The sequence below is a fragment of the Micromys minutus genome (assembly GCF_963924665.1).
Source record: "Micromys minutus genome assembly, chromosome: 23".
Lineage (NCBI taxonomy): Eukaryota > Metazoa > Chordata > Mammalia > Rodentia > Muridae > Micromys > Micromys minutus.
In genome coordinates this window covers 22,404,620-22,431,457 of record NC_137958.1, presented here as the reverse complement: position 1 = coordinate 22,431,457, position 26,838 = coordinate 22,404,620, and the positions used below count along the sequence as shown (strand labels likewise).

Sequence of the window (26,838 nt, the reverse complement as noted above, 5' to 3'; positions counted from 1 at the left end):
CCAAACTTAGATATACACCCATACATGCCCGCTATCTTAAAAGCTATCTGCTGATTTTCCGTGAGGCAAAAGTGCTGGCTTTGATCTAACTTGATGGTGCATGTGCCTGTTATTAGGTCCTTGCTGCCAACTATAGCATGGAGACTGGAAGGCACTCTCCCGTGTTCCCACAGGCTAGGGTTGAGGACTCTGGAGGACAGTGGACAAGCTTCACTGCTATTGTCTTAGTCTCCCCATCCTCATTTGGTACTTTGCTTGGGGCACTGACCACATCGATGTAAAGGAACAAAGAGCTCACTGTGAAGTACTCAGGATGTTATACAGGCCTCTCCACAGAAAGGCTGCTTTCCATTAGGCACTCAAGGAAATCAAGAGGAAAGTGAATCAAGTAGTTTACAGTATTAAAGCAGGCTTTTGTTGCCAAAGATTTGGGATACAAACCTTAGGATGAGATTGATTTCATCTTCCTTGGTCCATTCAGTACCCCCACTCTGTTTCCAGTTCAGGTAGTTGAGCCATTTAGAACGGCATTGCTTTTCTGAGCGGGTACCCACTCTTTCAGCTACGGCTGCCCAAGACACACCCTGTGTGACGATGTCACCTGGCTCCGTGCTGGTTAATTCATGAACTACCTCTGCAAGTCTCTTTTCTTCCTCTTCTGTCCATTTCCCTGAGAAAGCAATCATCCAGACTACATTGTTATCTTCTCAGTCATTACAGGGTCTAGCCCTCTATGTCCAAGCACCAATGCCAACTATGAGCAGTTCTGTTGATCAGTTTATTTTATAACAGCACTCAGCAGGAAATGCACTAGAATTACAATTTATTGGCTATTTAAGGATAGGTATATTACCCAAAACATATCTATGAAGAATTAAGAATTACATATTCTCAAATTGCATCAAGCCCTTTGTATAATGAAGTGGGGGGAACTTGACTGATGAGTCTCTTCCTTAATACACACCCAGTAACAATGAAATACACTTCGAGGCTATTCTTATTACAAGTAAATAATAAAGGCTACATGGAATAACATCTATGAGCTCGTCTACTTCAGTAAGAATTAGATTTACCCACTAAAGTACCATCCCAACTTCAAGCCACTGCAACAATGCATTAGCCAATTATAACACTAATATTTATACACATTTTCATTCCTGTATTTTCCAAATCTCTAAGCTTATTAACAATATCTAATGTTTCTTTTTCTTTTTTTTTTTTAATTTAATGAAGCCTGAAATCCCACCGCCCAAAAAAGAGAGTAAGAGATAGAAACTTTACGTTTGGATATCAAATGTGCTATCTCCTGAAACATGCTAGACTTAACCTGACTTGAAAATGAGGTGTTGGTGTGTGCTGTGATCAATGATCACTGTACTGCATAAAGCACGACACTCAGATGGCCTTATCCATTCAACTGGGGGAAAAGAGTTGGAAATGATCCTTTGAACTACTGTGGAAGACACAGCATCTGCAGAGGCAGGAGGCTCACAGCGACAAGGGCCGCCTACAGCACGCATAGTACCTGTGTTGCAGGTATCCTTCATGAGCCGGCAGCGGTCTTTGACAGAAGAGGCACTTCTTCCTAGGGCCGCCCCTATTGTTGCCCAGTCATTGCCATGCTTTATCCGGAGCCTAGAACAAGAGTCTGCCGATCAGCATTTGGTTCAATTGTTTGCTCCCTTTTAATTTCACCATTTATTCTTCATTCTTCTTCTTCCCTTTTGACTGGTTTGGAAGTTGTGGGCAGCAATACTTTTGAGAGCCAAAGTTTGAAAGTGTGGCCTTTTATTGGGTGGGGTCCACAGTTGTCTGTGGGTGAAAAAAAAAACAGGCAGCAATTGCCCTTTTCCTGGGTCAGAGAAAAAAATAGGTAACTTGGATATGTGTTTAAAAAGACCAAATTTCCCCTCAGGCTATTGAGATAATTCCCAGGCAAGCCCCAAAGTTTTTTCTTTTGAGCATATTGTTAACAAGCATCTTTAGACATCTAAAAAAAGTCCAACGGTTCCTTACAAATAGGATCCACTTCAATTGTCTTCAGATATACACAGACATACACATAAAGTACACACCGCACTTTATGTTTATAGTCTTAGGTCAATGAAACAACATGCTTCTGGAAATGTAACATCTCTTCATTACAGGGAGCATTCACCACGTCATAGTTTTATAGCAAACCTTTGATTCTGTTATAAATCTCTAAACTTAGTGTTCAGGCCACTGAAGATATTCACTTAACTTCTTTTGGAATACCTATTAGTGGTCTCAGCAAGCACCTGGTGACTGACAGACAATAGGAGACTAATTTGTCTGTTAAGGGCATACCCAACTTGTCTTCTAATAAAAATTTATGCTTTTAAGAGCCAGATGAAACTATACCAGTCTTCCAAAAAGCCAACAAATGCAGTCATGAAAACAAAATTGAAAACTTACTCCTTGAGCTTTTCGATTTCTTCAGGAGTGTATCTAGAAATTCAGAACAAGGGAGAAAAAAATCAATTAAATACAGAATGCTCAAAGCATTACCCAAAAACCAGTTTTATTTAGAGACCTGAACATTAAATCACACAGCTTATAAATAATATTATTAAAATGTTTCAAAGAGAGTTGTTCAAAATTAAAAATAAATGCTTCTACATTCTTAGAAATCCCAATAATTACTTTTAGCTATAATCTACAAATATACTCTAACTTTCTCTATGAAAATCTAACATTTCAACCATCTACTTGCTTTATGTTAGGTCTCTGAAATTACAAATGTTCAGTAGACTTATGGATAAACAATACATGATTGGCAAAGAGAAAAAAAATTTTTTCCCCTAGCCAGACAGATACTTTAACCTATTTTTCTATTTTCACACAGCCAATATAATGGTCCTTTTATAAAAAACCATTTATCTAAACATTATATAAGGCTGTCCATTTTATAACGAGCTGTACTACATGGAAGATTTTTGAGAAGTTAGCCAAGTCATTCATTCTTGAGCCAAATAATTCTTTTTTTTTCACCATCACCAAATATTTCTTCACTGGCAGCCTGCTGACAGGCTAGAGGAGGCCTCATTATGCACTTGACATCTCAGAGACAAAAGCAGCAGCAAGAACACAAAGTAACTGCAATGAACATCCCTGACACCTTTCCATAAATGCTGCCTTTGGCAGAAATCTATCCATTACTAGCTAAGTTATTTTCTACTCTTATTTTAAAACAAATGAAGTCACTATCCTAGTATTACTATATTCCCAAATCAGGAAACAATGGATTTGGATTCTTTTAACACTTCCTACATTTTTAACCACCCCAATGTTTAATCTACAAAGCAAACTCTGACACAGTCAATTCAACCAGTGAACCTACATAAGGTAGTTAGGATTCTAATTTTTTGATGAGGTTTTTCCACATAACTAATATTTAAGAAATTATAAAATTATCAGTAATGATTCACAGTTGCCTCCACTTCAGGAATTAACTTGGAAAACTGACAGTTCTTAACCATCCCCCTTGTTACATGAAAACATGCACAGTACAAACTTTCATACTTTCCCACATGGTTCCTGTCATCATACATGCGCAGCACTCTTCTATAAACTGCAAACAAAGGCCGGTTCAGCCCCCACGCTATAGTCCTGTAGAAATCTTTTCTTTCGTCTTTTGACATCTCAAAGATGATTTCTGTAGCATCTTTTATTCCGCGAGCCTAAATGGGTTACATTTCTTTGATTTAGGGATTTCTAATACAATGTATGTGGATACAGTATGCTTTTAAATTAGTATTAATGTTAAAGGCCAACAACGACAGTAGGAGAAAGACTACTGCTAATAAATCAAATATAAACTTAATGCTGTATTAATTATTCATGTGGTACTTAAGGGCACAAAAACAAACTATCCAATTCAAACAACTCAATTTCTGTTTAACTCATTTAAAAATCATTAAAAATTTAAAAGTAAATTTAAAGCACATCGAAGAGAATAAGAGCAAAATTATCCTCCAGCAATCAAATAAATTAAAAGATAATTTTAGAGACTGGTTCTTTGAAAGGATGAATTAAGAATAATTTTGAGAGGTTACAATTCTGGCAGAATAAGACACAAATACTAGAGGTGATCAACAGCAGTAACAGAGAATGGCCTGAGCAGAGACGTCCCAGACACTGAACAAGCGAGCACTGTAGAAACGTCTGGATTTACAACTTACCGAAACAGATTCTGCAAAAGTGAAAAATCAAATAAACACACGCCAAAAAATTAAAAGATAATCCAGTGCTACTGATCTTTCCCTACTGATACTTCTGTAATGAAAGCACCCAGCCCGAGTGGTATTATCAGTGAACTACAAATATTCCAGAGATAAATAACTGTGTTGGTAATTTGTGGTTTTATTAGGTTAGCATAACCTCAATAATAAAACAGATGAGAAAGACTTCAGAAAATAATTTCGGGGCAAGGGTTAAAGCTTACTCAATATCGATCCTGAAGTCCTACTAAATTAGTATCAATACTGAAACCTGAGAGAGACGCATAAGAAAGGAACTTACTGACTTTATCTTCACCCAGCGGGAGAAGCTTCTGAGTCTCAAAACAATCATTATTCCAATGACTCATATCAGAATAGTTATAGAAAATATGTCAAATTAAAAAATATAAAGAAAATATTCATAAATGATAAAACTTGTACTTAACCAGGGTTATCTGCTACCATAATAAAAAAATAACAGAAATACATATTTGAAAATAACTATTTTCAGAGACTACACATATAAATAGCTAAAAAATTATTGAGAAAATAAACCAAACAAAGCACTGTATGAAGCTGTCAAATATGAAAACAATAAATAAGACATTTGCATTCCTCTACAAAGCTTACAGAAGTCATGGAGAACGTAAATTAAAAAATATTATATACTTATACAGAGTCAGGGCAGTTCCAATAAAATGTATATCAGGATTTCATTCTCTACAAATTAAGTTTCTAAGAGAAGAGTGCTAAAAACAGATAAGACACTCACAAAGGGACTCCCCCTGTCAGGTATTACTGTTCTAGAGAGTATTATATGGGAAAAGGGAATAACAGAAAGATAAGCTAGAAAAAACTTGGAGAAGACTTTCACAACATATACGTTGCTGCGGTAACTGTCGTCCATACATAAAAAGAACTAAAGCTCTATCTCATTTTAATTGGGGGGATAAAAATAAAAATTAAATGCAAAATTATAAAATGTGAAGCAGCCAATAACAGATTTCATACCTATGAGATGTCATCTTACACAGCATGCAAAAGGACATGAAAAACTGATACTAAAACTAAGAATAAAGAAGGAAAAAAAAGACAGGTCCTACATTTTGACAAGGTATCTGTAATGAACTATAAATCTTTACTATATATCATATATTATGAACATCTGGCAGGAAAAAAAATCCATAGCAAAATGGGTAGAAAATACAAAGAAAATTGTCAATAAGCATCTAAAATTATTTTATTTGAAAATCAACAGCATACACATAAGAAATAAAAATAAACATTTCCTGTCTAATGAGCAACCTGAAATATACTTGTTCAGTGAAATAAAGCTAAACAAGCCAATAAAGGATGTCTAACAAAAATCACAATATGGAGCAAGAGAAACAATGCATAAAATACCATCTCTTTACAATTCGAAAACCAGGTAAAATTACAGTAGTATGTATCTTCTATCATTTATTCATAGTCTTAGCACTGCACACAATTAAAGACAGATTTAGCAAACACCTACAATCTTGGCGTTGTGGACATGGTCAGCTATGCTGGCCCTTCTCAGGTTTGCTTGTGGCAGTTACTTTTATTTGTCATTTTGAACAACATACGGACTATTTGACATTTAAAAAAGGCTCCTCAGCATTTTTCTAAGAACATCACATAGTACAATTAGAATTAACAACAGGTTACCTTTTCTCCTTCCCAAGACTGACAACTTTCTTTTCAACACTGCCTACTTCTGTCAGTCCTGCACCTATTCTCCAGAGGACCTGAAATCAGCTGTTTGTGCTGCTGCAGCTCGCCCTAACTCCTCCTCTCTAGGACTGCACACACACAGTACTTGCTGATTTGCCTTCCCTGCCAATCTGAGTTACCGCCTTCTCACACGTCTTCAACGTCTCAAAGCTTATTCAGGACCACTAAAATGGAAGGGTCACAGGAGAGTGTTCAAATCTGCAAAGCAGGAAACCATCTTATTCATTTCTACATCTGGTGTTTCTTACCATGCTATACTACAATATCTAAACTTTTAGCATTTTCTGGTAGACCACGTCACCTCCTGCCAGGTAAGCTGCAATCGCTGCCCTACGGCAAACCTCAGATTCACTTTCACTAAAAGTGTGACCAGTGGACAACTTTTAAATTCATTCTCAACATTTATAGCTTTTCGAAAGCACTTCCATTTATCATTTGTAGAGAGTTTATAAAAAATGAGAGATATCTTAAAAGCTCTTTACAGTATACAAAGCTTACCTTAGGAGGATTGCAGCTAACATTGTTTAGAAATCAGATGCAGCAAACAACAATGTTTTTATATATATCAGATGACAATAGCTGGTACAGAGTGTATATATCCTACTATCCAAGCAATGCTTGACGATCTACATCTGAAGCAGGGTAGCAAGGCTCTGGAGAGGATTCTGTAAGGAGAGTATAGCTCTCCTCCACCAGTCTACCACTTACCTAAGCTATCAGCTTTCCTTTAAAGCCTTATTACCTCCCATTTTTCTACAATAAAGTTCTAATCATCTGACCTGGACCTTATGCAGCTGTCCTGAGGCTACTTACCAGTTTCCAGTTAAAGAGTTAATGTTACAAGCTTTGTACTGTACATCTCTGATCTCGTGTTGCTCAGCATTTATGTACAGTGTTTACGACATCTGACCCACTCTTAGTTCATACCCTTAAGTTCATAGCCCTTTTCATCTCAGACCCTGGTACATACAAAAAGTACCTATAACCAGAGTACCACAAAAGGCTGAGGAGAGAGGACTATGACAAGTTCACAGATCTTAAAATTATAAAGTATAAAGGCAGCAATTTTCTATTAAGAAAATAAGTAAGATAGTCATAGTTTATACACAAAATACTACCTAGATATTCTTGCCACCATCAGTAAACAAACTACTGAAATGTGAAAATATTATCATGGAATACCTTCAGATAGCGCTCAATGTTGTTCATCAAAATATCGATTTCTTCCTTGGACCACATCCCCTGCTTCCATTTATGTCCTTTAAAAGAAATATTAATGTACCATAAATAAAAGAACAATTACATAAAACATTACCCTTTGTGAGGAATAAAATTTGTGATGTGGGGCTCATTTGCTTTTTCATTCATCTGAAATGTCCTTGAGTGCAGTTGCTACTGTAACCTTACTAAATGAAGAAAGGTTTTTAAAGTACTACTTCTCTTTCAGATGTAAAAATTCCTTAGACAAAGGAAAAGAGTCAAATCATACTCAAAAGATTTCTTTCATTACAAAATTATTTTTACAGGCCAAAAAAAAAAAAAAAGTACTAAAGATTCTAGGGCTAGGCAGGCATAATAAACTGTATTCATTGATTAGCAGGTGAGATTACTCACGTATCTTTGCTTCCTTTCTGTGCATTGCACAGTTCTTTGATTGTTTTTTGGGGGGGGGGGTAACAACTTCCCCCAGCTATGGTATTCCCCAGTTATGTGAAGCTATCCCACTTTAAGCTTCTAAGGACTGTCAAAAAATAAAAATAAGACTGACTTTCTCCTCTTAAAGCAATAACTGTATTGCTTCTTAAAGTTCACCACAATATAATGTTCAAAACACAACAAAACTTACTCTGTTTCAAAAATAGTTCTAAAATAAATAGCATTATGGTTTCATTCAGGCTAAATTTAAACCCATTAGATAGAAAGATTACATTACTCTGTCCCACCAATGAAGTCCTAATTCAGAACCTGGATGACAACAAACCTTTCTAGACTCATGGCTCTGGTACTGCAATCTCAATCCAGTCTGCTTTACCTTTGTTAGTGAGAGAATCCTTATCTTCTTTAGTTGTGAACCATGCTTGGCTAACTGCTGAAACTTCCTCAGTACCCAATGGAGATATTTCATCTAGTTGATCATTCTGTAAAATCTTTAGAAGAGAAGGGAGTGGGTTTGGGATGGGGGAGAGAAAGAGGCAGGGCTTGATTTAATACCCAAGCTGACTCACCTTTTTTGAGGCTAGGATTGTAAGACACTAACAAAAACATTCACTTTTGTGTGCATACTGCCTTTTATAACCTGGATCAGTACTGCATTACTATCTATAGGAAGCTGGGTTGTGACACATACCTATAATGCTGCCATTTGGGAGGCTAAAAGCAGGAGGATGGAGTCTGCCAGCCAGAGCTATATGGTGAGATCTTGTTTCAAAACTGAACGTAAGATATTCCAAGCTGAGTGCAGTGTATAAGCCTTCAATCCCAGCATTCAGAAGGCAGAAAGGCAGAAAGGCAGAGGCAGACAATCTCTTTAAGTTCAAGTCTATTTTGAGTCAAGTTCTATTGAGTGAGCCAGAGCTGCACAGTGAGATCTTGTCTCAAAAACTAAATTAAAAGATATCACTGCAGAATCACTGTCTGCTTTACCTCCTGATAATTTTGTGTTAACCTGTAAATATTCGCAGCCTTCCTAGTTTATGTTCGTCTCAAAAAACTGTGATAGTAATCGTTACTATCACTGTGGCTACAGGGATCTTTATGCATCATCACTGACTACAGCTTTAGAACATTCAAGTTAATTAGGCATAGAACACAGACTTGACCATGGTCTTAAAGAGAGCTACACTGAAAAAAGGACAGACTTGGTAATAGTGCCACCGTATGTCTGAGGCTGTCATAAACACATCAGAGAGTCACACGATTAACTGTCATTCAGTTTAGACTCTGGCCTGAATAAACTACTAAGCTAAGTCACTGCTTGGAGATAAGTTCCAAGAATGAATGCACTGTTTCTTTTATAAACAGAAAAGTGAATTTCTAATTTGAAGAACCAAATCCCATTTTTCATCGAAATAAAGAAAGCTGTCAGTGAAAGATCAGAGCACAAGGAGAAGAGCCATGTCGCTATGGCTGTCTGTTTGTGGAAGTGATTGAAACCTAGCCAGAAATCACTGGATTGCCAGTGAGATGGCTCAGAAGATAAAACTGTTTAGCATCAAACTTGTTGACCTGAATTCAATTCCTAGAACCCACATTATAGAAGGAGAATCCACTTCTACAAGTTGTCTTTTGACTTTCACATGTGTGCTGTAGCATGCACAGATGCACACATGCATAAACAAATTAATATGCATGTGTATGTGTGAATATATAGAACGAAATAACAGCTTTAACTGCATATAGCCTTTATTTATTTATTTGATTGATTGATTGGGGTATATATACCTTCTATTTCTAAAGTCTCCAGAACTTTTATTGCAAAGGCATGTTGAATTTTGTCAAACGCCTTTTCAGCATCAATTGAAATAGTACTAGATGATGAAAATTTATAAACTAGAATACTATTTATTCAACTCAAAAAAATGGAATAACAAAATTTATAGGAAAGTGGACCATATTAAATGAGTTCATATAATCTCAGAAACAAGAAAACTGCATGCTCTGCCTCATATGCAGAATCCAGCCCATAATATATGTAAATGAGCATACATGTGAATAAAGCATAACACAGAAAAAGAGTAAGAAAGGCTAACTCTAAGAGGTAAGGAACGTCAGAATGCAGGTGATGAACATGAGTTACAAACAGGATATGAAGCTGGCTTCCCATTCTCATTCTGCTAGAGAGCTTTCATTTCTGGTGGTAGATTAAAGTATATAAACATATATTTGACAGTAAAAGTGTAAAGTCCAATGTGAAGATCCACAGCTTCAGAATGGCAATTCTAGCTATAGAGACATTCTTTGAAATGCACAGACTGAGAGTCTGGTAAACTTTGGTCTTTGATGTTTATTGTATTTACAAGACTTTTTATAGTAAAGCTCATACTTTTTTTTTAAATTAAAAAGGTGGAATGATTTGACAAGCCCCATTCTGAAGAAAGAATTTTTCTATTTCTTTTAGAGTACTGCCCATTCAAACAGAGCACATATGAGGTGTTCTTAGTTCTTAATATTACATATCAACCCAAAACTCTTGTACTTCCTAAGTGAAAGAAAGGCCACTGTAATGTTTCATAAAAATGTTCAAGTATTTCCAGTTCAAACATATTAAATAGTTATTAAATGAAGATATTAAGTAAAAGAATAAGCCAACTGAAAGCAAAAGGCACAATCAAGCAAACATAAATTTAGAATACATACATATTTTAGATTTAGACCATGTAAGATAGCAAAAGAAGTTCAAAATAAAAACAACAGAAAGGTCTGGTCAACTGCACAACACATGAGAAAACCCATCTAGTTCTCCAAGCACCAAATGGAAAAGGACAACCGTAATCAGTTATTCACAGTTTAAACAAGATCTCTAGACAGAGATGAAGGCACACCCATTATTTCTTCCTCCAACAACCATGGTCTCTACAGGGAACACATAGTAAGCCTCTATTCTGCTTACATGTTGGGACTAGTAACCTCAGTGATACGTCTTACATCAGTTTTACTGCCATTATGTTGTCCAAGTATTTCCTTATCATTTTTTACTTAAGTTGTGTGTAATAACCATGTTCCTCACTGAAGCCAGTTTAAAATATGTACTATACCTGAATTTGTGTCACAGTTCCCTCAGAAAGTTCATCATCTGCCACCTCTGTAGTTGCCGTCATGGTCACCTCAAAGCTCTGATCATTTTCTGAAACTTCAAGAAAATAATGATTCATCTGCACGATAATAACCATAGGATCTAATTACCCTAACAAAAATGTGATCATCTAATCTCCTAAGCCGCTTCTTACCAATCATTATACTACATATATTTGCTCAACAGACATGAATACCAGGTAGGAAATGCCTTTCGTGGGAGCCCATAGTACAGAAATGGACAAGATACTATGTTGGGTGAAACTCATATAAGCCGAGAACAAAATAAAGCAGGAAATGGAATGGAGTACAGTGAAGCAGTACATCTCAAATTTTAGGTACAAACTAGTGACACAACTTGGGAAAAGGAAGGAAGCTCGTCTTGCAGGAAGGCACTTTAAGGAAAGACAAGCATAAAGGCTTTGTGATAGGCATGTGTACAACAGCACAAGTGTAATCAGTTCATTGTTGACAGATGAAGTGAGAACAGAGAGACCTCACAGGCTACAGCAAAGATGAGACATGAAAGCACTGAAAGGTTCTGAGCAGAAAAGTGACATAAGCTCATTTCATTAACAAGACTGTTCTGGTTGCTGTGAGGAAAACAATTTGAAGGGTAGAAGGGCCAGAGTCAGCACAGTAAGAGGAACCAGTGGTTTGGACTAGGTGGAAGCATGAATAGTTCAAACTGTGAACAGATGTTGGTGATAGAACCAACATGATTTGAAAACGAGATGTCTGAGAAATTGAAAAGACAAGGATGATGGGCACTTTGTTCCCTTCTTTTTAAATCTAAGCAACAAGAATAGACTACTATTAAGCATTCATGATTTTCAGGAAGTCACTTTTAAATACAAGACTGAGATATCTACTAAACACCAAGAATTTTGTAAAAATAAATCTGAAGCTGGCTCTACTGTACCAAGCCTGGCTAAAATAAGTAGTACCATCATCAGCACCAGAAAGAAAACACAGATTAAGATCACCTAGGTAAAAACAGATGAGGCACTCTAAGAGCTGAACCTTATAGTCTTGGGGCATGCCACACTTAGGGGCTGGCAAGATATGAACAAGGCAAACTAAAATCATAAAAGACAAAGTCAGAAAGAGAGGGGGAAAGATACTAGATTTAGTACAAGGTTTCTGGAGACCTGGGAGATCACGGATGAAACTGTGGCGTATGTTAAAGAAAAATGAGAGAAGACACAGAGACAAGGACAGGCAGTTGGACAATGGCCAAAACAGCTTCAGGGCTTTAGTTTATGAAAAAACATGTGTTTAACATCGATGAGAGTCATCCAGGTAGAGAATGAGCAACTGGTGATTCAGAAGAAAAACCTAAGAACTGCAAGAACACCTGTGAGTCTGCAAAGACCTGGAACTGGTAAGCAGAAAAGCAAGCCTTAGCTAGCTAGAGTGGACACTAGGACACATGGACATATGCAAATTGAGTTGTGGTAATAGAATGTATAGTGTATTTTCTTGTAATATAGTAAATATTCTTTTAAATAGAAAGCAAGGCTGTCCTCTGAGTAAGAAAGATGTAGGTGTCAGATTTGGGGACATATAAAACAATATTCTCAGAGTGGAAGACGATATGATTAAGGCTGGTGTGGCATCTCCTAAAGATCACATATCCCACTCATGAGAAAGCCAGGTCAGTTATTCATCCTACCTTTCTCTAAGGCAAGTTGTGTTAGATATAAACAGGTAAAAACCAATCTACAGAGGGTTCTAGTCTTCCAAAGGACAATGGAAAGACAGAAGGGAATGGCATCTGAAGTAGCTGCAAGATCGTGAGCATAACTTCACAGAACTGCAGCTGGGTAAGGAGAGCTGGAGGGACAGTGCGGATGAGACCAAGAAAAGCTGGCAGATTCGTGGCTTCAAAGCTGAAAAGGTTCACTGGGCTTCTGCAGACTGTGATGGAAAGAGGAAGCAACATTCTGAAAGATAACAAATGCACATCAGCTAAGAAGTGACCCAAGAGAGCAAGGGGGACAAACACATGGAGGACAAAAGGATGAATGGCTGGGGTCTCAGCAGAATTACCCTGACAGCCTGAGAAGCAGCACACAGGCAGGTGACCACAAAGGAGTAAGCGAAATGGCTAACAAGAGGCCTGAATCAGCAGCGTTAAAAAATATGTGAAACCTGAGTTGTTTGTTACTAACAGACCTGCATGAAGTCTAGCAAATAATGCTTTGTTTAGTATGCAATGTAGCATTTCATGTTCACACAACCCCAGCTTTGTCTCTAAGTATCCATGTCCCTGCAAAGGGAACATGGGTCTTTAACTTCACCACAGAACTACAGTCCATCCCCACCCCTCAAGTACTTGCATTTGGTATCTTTTACTCAGCCTCCTTCCATACCCAACCCTTGCCAACTCCAGCGGCCACAATGTTACTCCCTACCTCCAAGAAACCAATCCTCAGCTTCCTGTGCCTGACTTACTTCACCCAAGACACGCTGATGCTTTAAATGCAGCATTTTACTCTTTTATGTCTAAATTAATATTCTACGACGTCTGCACATCACATTTTATTTATCTCTGGTGGACACTGAGGCTGATGACACATCCTGGCTACTGTGAACATGGCTAGAATCATGGGAATGGAAATCTAAGGTCTCCTGATCGATCACCTATCAGTGATGCTCTGAGAACTCTACTGTTTTCCAGGAGGGCTGTACTTACACTTTCCCCAGCAGTGTGCAAGAGCCCTTCTCTTTTCTACTCTTGTCAACATTTTAATCTCAGTCATTCTGCTTGTAGTGCAGGGATCATTACCGACTATCAGTCTATTCACATTTTCTGTCTGCAAGCTTCAGCTTTGGATACAGATCCACAACACTTACTCACTGGGAGGTTTTCCCAGTTATTAGCAGAGTAGTTTAAAAATACAAGTATCTCTAATTCTTTCTATTTTGTTGTATTTATTATAATTTCTCATTTGGTCTCTGATTTTGAGGTCCCCCCCTACCCTTTTTGATTAATGATTTACCAATTCAAAACCCATGCTTTCACAAATCAGCTGTTCAACTAAGCTGTTACATTGGTCTTTTAGGGTCCACTATTTCATTTGATCTGGTTCTTCTTATTTCTTCCTTTATAATTTTGAGTTTGATTTATTCTTTTTTTGCTAGATACCTGAGTATATCATCTGGTTATGTGAACTCTTTCTTCAATGTAGGCATTTACTGCTACTAACTTCTCTCTTAACATTAGTTAGCCTGTGGGCCTGGGTATGTTGTAGTTCCCTTCATGATTCAAGACATGTTTTAGATTGTTACTTCATTGACCCACTAATCGTTCAATGGCATACTGTTCATTTCTAAAGTCTCCCTGTTGATATCTAACTTCATGCACATGGTGGTCTGATGACTACATTTTGAAATTTGTTAGAATGTGTTTTGTGGTTTAATATAAGCATTGTCTAACCTGAAGAAATGTTTCTTGTACTGAAGACAGTATGCAGTTCACTATGTGATAAAATGATATATAAAAGTCTACTGGAGTCATCTGACTTATAGTATAGTTTATCGACAATGTTTCTTTGTTGATTTTCTATCTGATTTGTCCAGAGATCAAAGTGGGAAACTGGAACTGTCAAACATTACTTTATGCAATAAATTTCTCTTTATACCAACATTTGGTTTAAGTAACACCAACACGTGTTCCACTGCTGGGAGTGTATACATGTTTGCAACTATTATTTCACCCTGTTCAATTGATCCCTTTGTAACTATGGTTACCTTTCTAGTCTCTTATCTATAAGTAAGATCCATTTTACCTTTAATAACTTTCTGATGCTTTTCATTGGTCTATTTTTTCATTGGTCTATTTTTTCATTCCTTAATTTTTCATCTATTGTGCGTCTTTATAAGTAAGCTAATGCCTTCGGATTTTTTGCCCTTAAATCCATTTTGCCATACTAAACATTTATGTGAGATTTAATCCCTGTATATTTAGCATTAGTATTAATAACAGATATTCTTGTTCTTTTGTTACATTTAGAGTTTGCTTTGTAGGTATTAGTTTCCCTCCTCCCTCTTGGAGAGCTTGTATTCCTGTCTTGGTAAGATTTAACTGTAGGCTTTTGTTTATTTTGTTTTTGGGGGAGGATAGTTGTTCGATTCTGTAAAGGAATCCCTCAGTACTATAAAGCTGATGTGGCTTGACACAAGTGGATTCTCTCGTTTTGCTTGTCTTAAAAAGGCATTTCTGTCTTTGAATGCTAGCTTGGATGTGTTGGGCAGGCTACTTTGGCTTTGGTTCCAGGGAGTGTCTGTTAACCAGTACTTGTGCTTCCTATGGGAGACTCAAGTGGCCTAGACCAGAGGATGAGTGAATTATCCTACCTGCTGAGATGCAGACCTCTTAGTTAGGGGTGGTCTGCAAGTGGATCTAGGCATCACATGCTCACTTTTAGTTTCTGTGGTTGATGCAGTCAACTATGATGAAGCCACTATGGTCGTTCTAGGTAAGATGTAGTCAGTGTGGTTATGGAGATAAAGTACCTGCCAATTTGTAAAGGTTATGTGGAGACACACCTACTCCAGTAGGTTCAACATACAATTAGTGGTGTGGCCAAGTGTTCATTCGTGTCAGATGTCTATGGAGATCAGGGTGGTCTGGTGAGTATAGAAGAAGAATGGCCACTGATATATACACATAGTTCTCACAAAGCTGCAAGGGTGACGTGTTTACTTCCTAGGGTGATGAGTGAGGTATGTTACACTTGAAATTAATACTAGTCTTTTTTTTTTTTTTGAATGCACAGTAAACTGGAATAAAATGGTGTCTGTTCAGTTTGAGAAACAATTAGCTATGTGCTTATTACTTACTAAGATACAATTTTCTATGCTAAATACCTAGTCCTAAATTCACTGACCAGATGAAGAATTGATTTTATTTGATACTTATGTATAAGATCAGAATTCTCAAAAATGGCAACTCTCCTTGCATTTACAATACCACCAACAGCAGACCTGCATCTCTGTCACTTCTTGAAAAGTCACTTCCTGGATAAGGAGGTGAAGCTCATCAAGAAAATGGGCAGCCACCTGACCAACCTCCGTAGGCTGGCAGGGCCACAGCCAGCACAGGCTGGCGTGCCCACAGGGATCTTTGGGGAAGTATCTCTTTGAGCGCCTCACTCTCAACACGACTAGGAGGCCTCTGTGCCTTCCAAGGGGCTCCCTCCTCTGCTACACCAGCTGCCTCAGGACCTCCACCCAAATGAACCTCTAAAGCCACTAGGCCGCTTTGTAACTGTCCTGGAGCCTCTCCCAAGTCTTGCACCAATCAATCAATCAATAAATAAATAAATAAAGCAAGCTTTTTGAAACAGCAAAAAAATAGACACCCACACCATCAAGGTGGCTCATTTCTACCCCTACAGAAGAAGGCATCTAATAGGAACATGATTTCAAACTCTACCAAACAAATCAAAAACAGGACGTAATGCTGTTGCAGGTATGTCTGTCAATGGTATTCTTCTGAAATGTTCTATCTTCTCTGGAATCTAGCCTACTGTAAAGGATACCAAAAGCTAAACATACTAAAAACCTTACTAGGGTAAGAAACCTAGGCATCTACCTAGCTTCCATGCACATCAACATGAGGGCTAGTGTGTCGTTGAGGAACTAGACTACCTGGGGATGTCTGAAGGTCCTGTCTGAGTTTCATTTTTTTTTTTTTTCATTGCAATGTATAGTTGTACCTACTGCATAGCACTGGAAGGAGGTTGGGGGAAGGGTATAGTTTAAAAGCCGTATACTCTTGAACAAAGTAGGGATGAACACATATCCATTTAAAAAACAATGAGAGCCTCAGCATATATGAGGCACAATAAATACTCCTTTAAAAAGCTCACTACAAAGCCCAGAGCAGCAGGTTTAAAGTGTTGAAAAGATTGGAGAATATGTAAAGGCAATTTAAGAGTTATGCTTGGCACACAATAAACACTCACTAAGCATTAGCTTAAAAACAGATTTTTTTGACTAAGTAGATAAAAGTATAGCTCAGGTCTCTCTAGAAATGACAACTGACTGTTGCAAGCTGAGGTCTGATTCCAAAGGTTCCTTAACAGACTTACGTGGGAGTGCCACGACCGATATGCAGGGTGCAGAGTCCTCAATGCTCTGATCATCCTCAGAGGACAAACAAAGCCTCTTGTGTGGAGGTTCAGTACTGTCTTCTGAGTCTATTTCATCAGGGTCTAATGGAAGGGGAAAAATAAACCAAACAGAATGCTCAAAACCTCAAATCAATTTCAAAATCTGTACCTAGTCTATCAATCTCTGCAGCAGTTTTCTTATCCATTAAAACCATCCTTCAACCCACTTGCTTGCATAAATTCACCCAGTTGCACAAGGACTCAGAAGTCATTGTTTTCTCCTTGCTTACAGTGGTACCAAGCTCCTGTTCTTATAACAACAACCATGGTGAACAAAAGTGTCACCTTCTAACTAGTTTGGTTTTCCAAAGATTTCTCTCACACACACAGAAGGGATGATCGTGGATTCATTCAAACTAAATTTACTAAATGTCAATAGTTGGTTCTAAGTGCTGGGAACAGAACAATGAAGGATGTCCTCTTGAGGAAGTTCACAGCAGTGTTCTCAGAGCTGTGACCGAGGGATGAGCACAGAGGATATACACCTAGACTAGAAGTGAAAGGAGACTTGCTAAGGAGGTGTCATGAACTTGGAAAAAATGGAAGCAGGGAAACATCTGTCCCTTCTGGCAGTTAGAGAAAAATGTGCAGTGGAACTGAAGAGTGAGAAGGGCTGTGAGACCAAACAACCGGGACCTACCGGAAGAATGTGAATCCTAACCACTATGGCAACTGTGGCAGGAGGGAAGGCTAGGAGGAAGAAATGAAGTAGTCAAAGCACCCAAATTATATAGTGTAAAAAATGCAAAAAACACGGTAAGCTTTCAAAGCAGCACCGCCAAGTGGGAAAACGGGATAAAAGGCTGGAGTTACCCAGATGAGAAAAGACAATCTGATTTAACCAAGAGGGACCCCAAACAGGGATAAATGGAGTTTTGGACAGCACATCACCAGTTAGGTCACAAATAAGGAATTTATTCCTAACCATGATTATGACCAGAGACTCTAAAAAGGAAAAGCAAAGTTTAGGAAATATCTGGAAAAAAGCCCAAGGGGACATGTGAAATCCAAGGTGCCTGTAAGTAGTATAGAGAATTCGTAATAAAGACAGAAATGTGAACCATCCATCATAATAGGTAGGTTGCTAGCTAACATGAATGAATGAAATAATCCAGGGCGAAGTAAGACAAAACGTAGATTAGTAAGGAATATGAACACATGCTTAGACTACAAGTCAGTTAATTAAGAAGTACCATAAGTACTTTAAAAACATAAATTATAAATTAAGATTAATCTATAATCCAAAGATACCATGGCCTAAACTATGTGGGTAGTGGATAAGGGGTGCAATGGAAATGATCGATCCCCAGTCAGGCAGTTTGTAAATTCTCCTACCATTCTGAGGGCAATGAAGAATGAGGTTCCCGTCTGTGTCCTGAGTAAATGTCACAGAGTTCACAGTTTCTACTGTCACTGTGTCAGAATCCTCTTCAACTGTGCTCATACTCAAATCTGTATAAGAAAAGACTATGTAAGAATTTATAAAATTATTTCCAGATAGTACACAAAACTAATCTAGATACCTGCTTGACAGTCTTTATATAAAACTGCAAAAGGTGTTCCAATTTCATAAACTGCCTTTCTTAGTTTCTACCCTTTGTTAAGAATTAGGTTCAATAACCTGCAAGAATTTGACCAACTCTGATTAGTTCTAACAACTTTCTTACAATATTTACATTTTGTGGTGATTAATCTTTACTGTCAATCTGAGATTTAGAACGATCTCTAATCAATTGGAGCCTTAGAAGCAGGTCAGTGTCTAAGTGTGGCTGGCAGAGACCAAAATACTGAACTATTAATACCTAACTGAAATGTACAGAATCTTAAAATACAGTTCTTCTTTCAACAGTTTTTCCACATACCTTTTACTAATAATACAGACAAAAGTCTTGACGTGTATTCGATTACTCAGTATATGACCCACATAGGTATTACTCCATTCATGTAGTTTAATTCCATTTAAACAAATATTTTTCTTTGGCAAAAAAGACAACTATATTAATATTTACATGGTAAAGATTCAATGAGTAATATAGACTTACAATATAAAAGAACATAATTTTACAATTGTAGTGACACTATTTCAAGATAAAGACGAATGGAAATCATGATGTAGTTGTGACATCTGCACGTCACTGGGTGGATTTCTGCAGTAAAGGGAGACTTACCTAGACCACGGATGGATTAGCTACAGCCCTTCCCATAGAATCCCGCCTCTGTGCTTTGGCCAGCAGCATCACTCACATTATCCAGACTGTTTCTCTTCCATGCTTGTGCATCTGCAATACTCTACAACAGTAACAGCACAACAGAGGCTTAGACGCAACAGTGAGACAGAAACACAACTTTCTGCATGCATTTTAGGGCAATCTGCCTGAAAACCAGTGTTGTACAAGCAAAGACAGAAACAATCTATTCTTTATCCTCTTAGAGCTCATAGGAAGTTCCTTAACCAACCAAACTGCCACTCAGCAAACAGTCAGATGTCCTCTGAAAACATGTTTAGTTATACAAGTGGTTGAGGTAAACCTCAGGACCATTGTGCTAATGTACCACATATGAAAAACTTGTCAACATTTCCAGTTAACACACTCTTCTATAATGATATATTAACACATCTGAAATACCTTACTTCATCTTAAACCATTAAAAATTATTTACATTATCTATTCAATCAGAAACCACAAAAGAGGACAGGTGAACAACCCTATTCAGGAATCTGTGGGAACTAATCAACCAACCTTTATATTATCAGGTCAGCAACACTTTCTGGGGATAGCTGATTTCTAACAGATCACTCAGTATGGAGAAGACAGAATGTGGAAGTTAAAAAAGGTGTGTTTAGCAGGTGACCGTGGTTTGGAAACATCACAGCACTCAAGATGAGAGGAAAGACAGAGAATAGCTTTGATTCAGGAGCAGACATAACTAGGTTTTATGGCCAAAAAGACTGAGGCTAAGAAAGGGGACCCCATCTCAGGATGATTCCTGGGCTTTTTTTTTTTCTTAAGTATTAATACCAATGATACCTAAATGTAAGATATTTGGTATTTAAGGTGCCAAGTGGATGACTGAATATTTAAGTTGTGCTCAGTAGGCATAATACCTATAAAACTGACTTAATATAGCATGCAAGTTGTTTTTAAAGGTACCTAAAAACTGGAGGCTTAGATTCCAGTTCCAGAATGCTTTTCTTACATGTGGAAGAAAAGGACTGGCTCAGGTTAAGAGGAACTGGGTTCAGTCTCCAGAACCCACATGGCCACTCACAACCCTCTGTAATTTCAGTTCCAAGACCTAGCACTTTCTTCTGGCCTGTGGTACACAGATATACATGCAGGCATAAAGGGAAAAAAAATCAGCCAATCTTTTTAAAAAAAGAAATGAGGAAGACAAGCAGAGGAGACTTAGGACTAGCTAGTGACATAGAAGGAAACCTAGTAAGTATTCAATGGGTATTAAAATGACTACCTGCCAGTAAGATGACAGAGAAGTACATACTTGATCTGGCAATATGGAGAACACTCATGACCTTAACACAAGAACTGGGGTGGATGACAAACAGAGAATCCAAAATACAGAAGACAAGACACACTTTGAAGGTAAAGAGAGTGGGAAAAGGAAGTGAGGTCATGCCAATGTTAGACAAGCATTTCAACATGTCTCTGTTTAAAGTCAGAAATACTTGTCTAAACAGAAACATGATGATGAATAAATAAAAGCAACTAGGAAGAGGGAACTTAGTGCTTTTATTCTCATTCATCAGACACAAAATTATGCTGGAGCTGGAGCCCTTTCCACTCCCACGCTGTCAGGAACTTTTCAGAGCACATACATAGCACTATCAGCTTCTTTTGAGCCCTTCTCCCAAATCAGTGCTGGTGTTACTTTTACACTAATTAGAAATAAGAAGACACAATGCAAGAAAGATAACAACCAGCAAACTGACATTCTGGCATATTTCTATCCCTGTGATGATGGCCTTGAGACAGTATTTTAATAAATCCAAGAAAAAGAACCTGAAAATGGTGTAAAAAATGTACAATGGCACTCTTCCATATGCTCACGTTTCACTTTTGGCTAAAGGGGATTATGAGAGGAAGACATGTTACAGGGCATCATAATATAGCCCAGGTTGGCCTAAAATTGATTATTCTCCTATCTCTGCATACCTAGCGCCTAGACGACATGCTTGTGTTACCATGGCAACCCAAGATGACCCTACTTACAATACAATAACTCGTGGAACAAACAGGGTAAGTTACAACATAGTAACATCTGTTATTTAACACAAAATTAAATAACGAAAGGAATCTCTCATGCCCCCTTAACTTCAGTATTGATATAAAGTTCTTAGGCTCACATATCCATTCGGTCTTTTATTACCCTCAATTTTAGGGCAGCTGAATGTCAGGAACTCATTAAGAAGTAAATAAATCCAGGAAGTTTCATGCCTTCCATAGAGGCCACCACCATTAACAGTTAAGTGTGGACACCACCTATGGTAATGATCAAAGCCAGAGGCACTGCAGGCTGACCTGGTTGTTTAGGAAGATGGAGTGCAGTTATACTGCATAGGAAAACTCACTAGTGAGGATACTCGTAAAATGGGAAATAGAGCCGGGCAGCACATGCCTTTAACCCTAGCCCTCTGAAGGCAGAGGCAGGTGGATCAGACTGGCATGGTATGCAGAATTCCAGGGTGGCCAGAGCCACACCAAAAAACTTGTCTTGAAAATCCACAGGTGTGTGTGTGTGTGTGTGTGTGTGTGTGTGTGTGTGTGTGTATGGGACGGAGAACCTAACTAAAAGCAGCAAGGACGTATTTGAGATTTCCTGATTCAATACAGTATTAACAATTATCTATCTTTTTACATTTTAATAATTACCTTCCAAATGTTTAGTTATATTTCAACATACTTGTTTTTATATTATGATTTTTTTTTAAAGACAGTCTCATTGTGTAGCCCAGGCTAGCCTTGACCTTATGATTCTCCTGACTTGGCTAGAATCACGGGCTTGCATCACCACACCCAACTGCATGTATTTCTTTTCCCCCCTTACTAATTATTTTCAACCATTTTAATACGTATACAGTATCTGTCTAGTCAGGAAGTACAACCTCCAGACTTTTTGCAATCAAGAGCTTTGATGAACTCTTCATGACCCCACAGTTATTCCAACCCAGGCCAGCAGGGAGTGCCTCCCCTGGTGGTCCTGCTAAAGGCCAGTGATGGTCTAAGCACTTACATAAGGAAGTTTGCCTTGACTAGCACAAACCTTTTCCTTATTTGTCTGAATTACTGTGAATGAGACAGGCCCACATTTGTGAGCCAGCTAGGAGACATTCCTAAATTATCACCAGCACCATTACCCAAGGAAAGATTTCCCCCATGTTGTCTTCTCTTACTTATGTTTATTAAAAGAGGCTTAGTTGGTAACACACACAACAAAAGTAAATCCCAAGTGGAGGAGGAGATAGAGGCAGTGGCAGTAGGAAGGAGACCTGAAGGGTTCCAGAGCTAACAGGGAACAGAAGCAAGAGCCAAAAGGGGGTCCTGGCTGTTTAAACCCAGGAAGCTGCCAAAGAGCCGAGGCTCTCAGACTCTGGACAGTGAGAACTGGTAACACTAGTCACGGTTAACAGGATGAGGATCCCCTTCATCTTTAGGCTCTACTGCTCTGTCACTGCTGCTGTGGACACCCAAAACCTCTAACAAAAGCTTGAAGACTAACTTTACCTCTGCTGTTCAAGACTGCCCCAAACCACAGATTACCAAAGCTGCCAAGTGCTGGGGCCACTGGCAGTTATAACCAGGAGCACTCATTCAGCCTCTAGCCTGAAGACCTGGGAGAGCTGTGTCTTGGGTTCACAATCTAGACCCTAACTTGGGTGGGCCAGAATACAACATTGCTGGCAACAGTCTTTGCCTATTCAGGATCCAATCCAGGCAAAGCACATCTCCTGCTAGCAGTAACAGTTCTGTACCCTTGGAAATCTTTCTGTATATTTTGTGAAGTTTAAAAAGTAGATGTATAAATCAAGATAAAGAATACGAACTAAGGTACATAATTAATGGTTTCATTAAAAGAGGGTAAGCCAATACTACACTTCATTAAGTGTCAATAGGTTGTTAATAGAATTTAATGTAATGCTTCAATTGCTTTAAGTGTTGATTTAATTATCAATGATGCTGTAACTGAATAAATTACATGGTAGTATGAGTGACTTTAAGTAAGGTATAGAACTTCATATATGACCTGACAAAATTGTATTGCCAAGCTAACCTAATCTAATCAACAATGATATAAGAACTTATGTGTTTGATCATACTCTAAGATAGTCTTTCAAAACAGCCCTTTTGTAAAACACAATCTGATTTTTAAATACAAATTATCATCATGTTCTTTCCACTAGTTTATTTTAAAACACACTTCCTTACCAAATACTAAAACGCAGTAGGCAGTGAATAAGCCTAACACATTTCTTTTGCATAAAACACCTTACTGAGAGGGAAGAGTTAGCTCTAAACACTGGTGCTAGAAGGAATGGCTTCACTGTATATATAATATAAAATGATGTTTTAAAAGGTATGATGTAAAAAGTTTATATAGGACATACTTGTTCTTGACAACTTCTTTCTGGAATTTAGTCACAGAGTAGGCTATCTTTCCACAAACTTAAAAAAAGCAGACACAATAAATAGTTTCCTTTTATTGAAATGGGACCAATTTACCTTTATGGTATCAAAGCAAATAAACTGATTTTTATTAATTTTTATTACAAGAATTCTCTGCACAAAGCAAAATCACCATCAAGACAAATGTACAAATGATACAAAAGCCACTCCACAAGTCTCTGTACTTCATTCAGATAACATCTGGCTCTGGATTTATGTGCCTCTGCCAAAACTGTGTATCATTTAAGCATACATATTCCTGATCCTTTCAAGTGGAGTTATGGCAAAAAGAGAATTAAAATTAGTAAACTGAGAACTTGAGTTTGAGAGAACACTGGAGGTCGGGTGGGTAGAGTAGATGCTGATATACCAGGTAGATGGCTGAGGTGGTCACCACAGAATCCTCTTTAATGTCAATGCTCTGCTGAAGTCTTGGGTGTGCTTGCAACTGACAGAAATTTAAAGAAAGTCACCCAGTTCCTCAATACTTTCAAAAATCACTTGGCTCTCTCCTTAACCTAATGTTTACAGCCAGGCTACACATACTTAGTTGATTCTTATTATCCTCAGAGATGTTAATATAAACCACTGCACCCAAGAGACTAAGACAAAAACTGAGATTTTCTGAAAACATCCCACCTTTGAAGTGACTGAACTTTTGCCAGTTTTTGCAGCCAAGCTAATAACATTCCTTGAGAACACTTAATACTATGTACTTAGCCTGCTATCCTACTGTGTGTTTGGCCTATTTAAGTTTAATCTGGCTTTATAACAACAATGCTGTTATTTCCCATACAATTAGCTTTTACAACCTGAGCTAAATGCTTAATTTTAATCTTATGTATTTGTCCATGCTCCTGACCCAGAATAATATGTATATATCATAATAATCATTGCTGAAAGCAACCAATAGGTTGAAAGCAACCCCCAAAAAACATTTACCATAAATATTATATGCTAAATATGGACACAGTTTGATAACATGGTTTGGTTTTGCTACTCTGGGTCATTAAAGTAACTTCTTCCCAGGAAAAACTTTCTATAAAATCTTATCCCTCATTTCTTTCCCACACCATGTTTTCTGCAAAACAAGACCCTTTGTTAGGGACAGACACAGAATGATACAGGCAAGCACAACTTTAAAAAGAAAAGAGAGAGAGAGAGAAGGCAGACAGACCAGAGGACACTAGTAACCATTTCCCAGATACACTCTATTTTCAAGCTCAAACCCTAAGACTAAAACTTCGATTTCCTCCCTCAAAAAAACTAAAACCTGGATACTTGGAGAAAAAGGTATATTTTTGAATGTATTCCCCAAACTATCAAACGTACAAATTGAAATTCTTAAGAAGCATGCAAGACCTAGCACTTTCTAAGTAAATGCTGAAGATGAGAAAACAGTAACAATACCAGGTAGCTTCCTCATCAACTGAAAAGACTCAGTGGAACAGGTGGGTTTCTAGATCATTCCCCGGAACAACAGTTTGGTTAAGTCTATCATGATCTAAAATAATGAAGATACGTTTGCTTGTTTGGTGGTACTCAAAAGCATCTGAGAAAAGACAGTAAAGTAATGGGATGAAAAAGCATAAAATAAATACCATCTAAACAATAACAATTTTCAAGCCCTTATGTTAATTACTCCAATTATTAAAGTATACTTATGACTGACCTAAAGAAATTTGAAGTACCAGAAGAAGAAAATCTTTAAGGAAAATAGCCTTTGATGTTTGTAAAACTTTCAACATAATCAAAGGTCCTTTCTTTCTTAATTTATAGCCTAAAAGCCACAAAAGTTATTTACAAAATAAAAATATAGGTCTAATTAAAGTCTCAAATGGCATTACATCTAGCTTAAGACAACATATCAGAAACAGTACAGAAATGCTTTTTTCTTTCGAGGATGTTCCAATAGGAAGTCTAGCTGTCAGAAAGGGATACAACAAGATCTGAGAAAAAGTAATCACGAGAATTCGGCCTGGGAAATACAGAGGCGTAAACTACACTTCACGGGTTAGCACCCTTTCCTTACTACACCGAGTCTTTTTATAAAAACATATGCTGTACCATTCAACAGCGCAGGATGACACTGGACCACTTCTTTCGGAGTAAAGCTCTTAAGGCTGCAGCGAGATTCTCAAAAAAAAAAAAAAAAAAAAAAAAAAAGTTCTCGCTATAGAGGACCAAAGAGGGTTTTGAGACGCTTATGGTTTGCTCCGCACGATCCTAATAATTACTAGTTGGCTGGGCTAGGATTCTCCCTGTACCCCAGGCCACGTCCCGCGCGGTCTTTAAAGACAAAGTTTGGGCAGCAACCGTGAATCCCTCGCTGAGTCTAGCCGGACCCTAGGACTGGCAAATACAGGCCAACCAAGCAAAAGAGACGTGGGTGGGCTTGGGGAGACCCCCGCCCCCACTGCCCAGCCAACCCCACCCACGCCCATGCAGCCTAGGGGGCTTGGTCGACAGCGGGCCCAGCCAAGCTAGGCTACAAGCTCCGCCGCCCTGCACGCACACGCCCGCGGGCCCCTGGCGCAGTAACTCCGTGACTCGGGCCCACCCCCAGGGGTCCCGGCGCCATTTAGTTCCTACAGCCCGCCGCCATTTTCCGCCCCCGCCGGCTCGCCGCGGCGCCCCAGCGATCGCTCGGTGGTTCCAGTCGCCAGCACCTGCAGGAGCCGGCGACGGAGACCCGCGGGCGCAGCGTGCGGGGCCTGCCGCGGCGGCTAGACTAAGACCGGACTCCGACCCCGCCCGCAGCACCCGGCCGGCGACAGCCAAGGCCTGCGAAAGGGCCGGCTCGGCCGCACTGGGCGGAGCGGCTGCCGCAGAGGCCCGGACCTGAAGGTTCCATCGCACTTACTTCCTGTTTTGGGTCCGGGCACTTTGGAAGAACCAGGATGGAGGCTCCAAAAAATACCAGGATGGAGGAAGCAGCCACAGGAGAGAGTGGCTGCAGCTGGGGTGAGCGAGCGCAACCAGCCACCGGAAACGGAGCCTCGGCCGCGCCCCGCCCCCGCCCTCCCAGTACCCCCACCTCCGGCCCGCCTCTCCCGTGGGGCGGCCCTGCGCGTTGTCCTCGACGTCATTTCCGTCTGCGTCGGCACGCTGATGGGTTGCTGCGGAGTCGACCGCCATTCCCTTCTTAGCGAGCCATGGTGTCCCATAGTCGCTGCTGAGCTGTTGCGG

General features: G+C 38.8%; 1 protein-coding gene across 5 annotated transcripts in view; it reads right to left on the bottom strand.

Moving 5' to 3' along the window:
• Positions 1-26,602, bottom strand: part of DMTF1 (cyclin D binding myb like transcription factor 1) — a 42,682-nt gene extending 16,080 nt beyond the window's left edge. For 2 of the 5 annotated variants that reach the window (XR_013975510.1, XM_080936251.1), the window contains exons 1-11: positions 26,513-26,602; positions 19,138-19,258; positions 18,305-18,421; positions 16,889-17,011; positions 10,751-10,845; positions 8,029-8,143; positions 7,179-7,255; positions 3,544-3,701; positions 2,437-2,469; positions 1,526-1,635; positions 442-670 (exon numbers count right to left, since the gene is read on the bottom strand). Coding sequence is in view for 4 of the 5 variants with exons in the window: in XM_080936251.1 (XP_080792377.1) it covers positions 442-670; positions 1,526-1,635; positions 2,437-2,469; positions 3,544-3,701; positions 7,179-7,255; positions 8,029-8,143; positions 10,751-10,845; positions 16,889-17,011; positions 18,305-18,413 (1,049 nt within the window). In the remaining variant the exon portion in view is untranslated. Of the gene's footprint in view, positions 1-441; positions 671-1,525; positions 1,636-2,436; positions 2,470-3,543; positions 3,702-7,178; positions 7,256-8,028; positions 8,144-10,750; positions 10,846-16,888; positions 17,012-18,304; positions 18,437-19,137; positions 19,259-25,716; positions 25,786-26,512 lie in introns of those variants that run through there. The other 3 variants (XM_080936249.1, XM_080936250.1, XM_080936248.1) reach the window with 3 other exon arrangements.
• Positions 26,603-26,838: the final 236 nt, after the last annotated feature.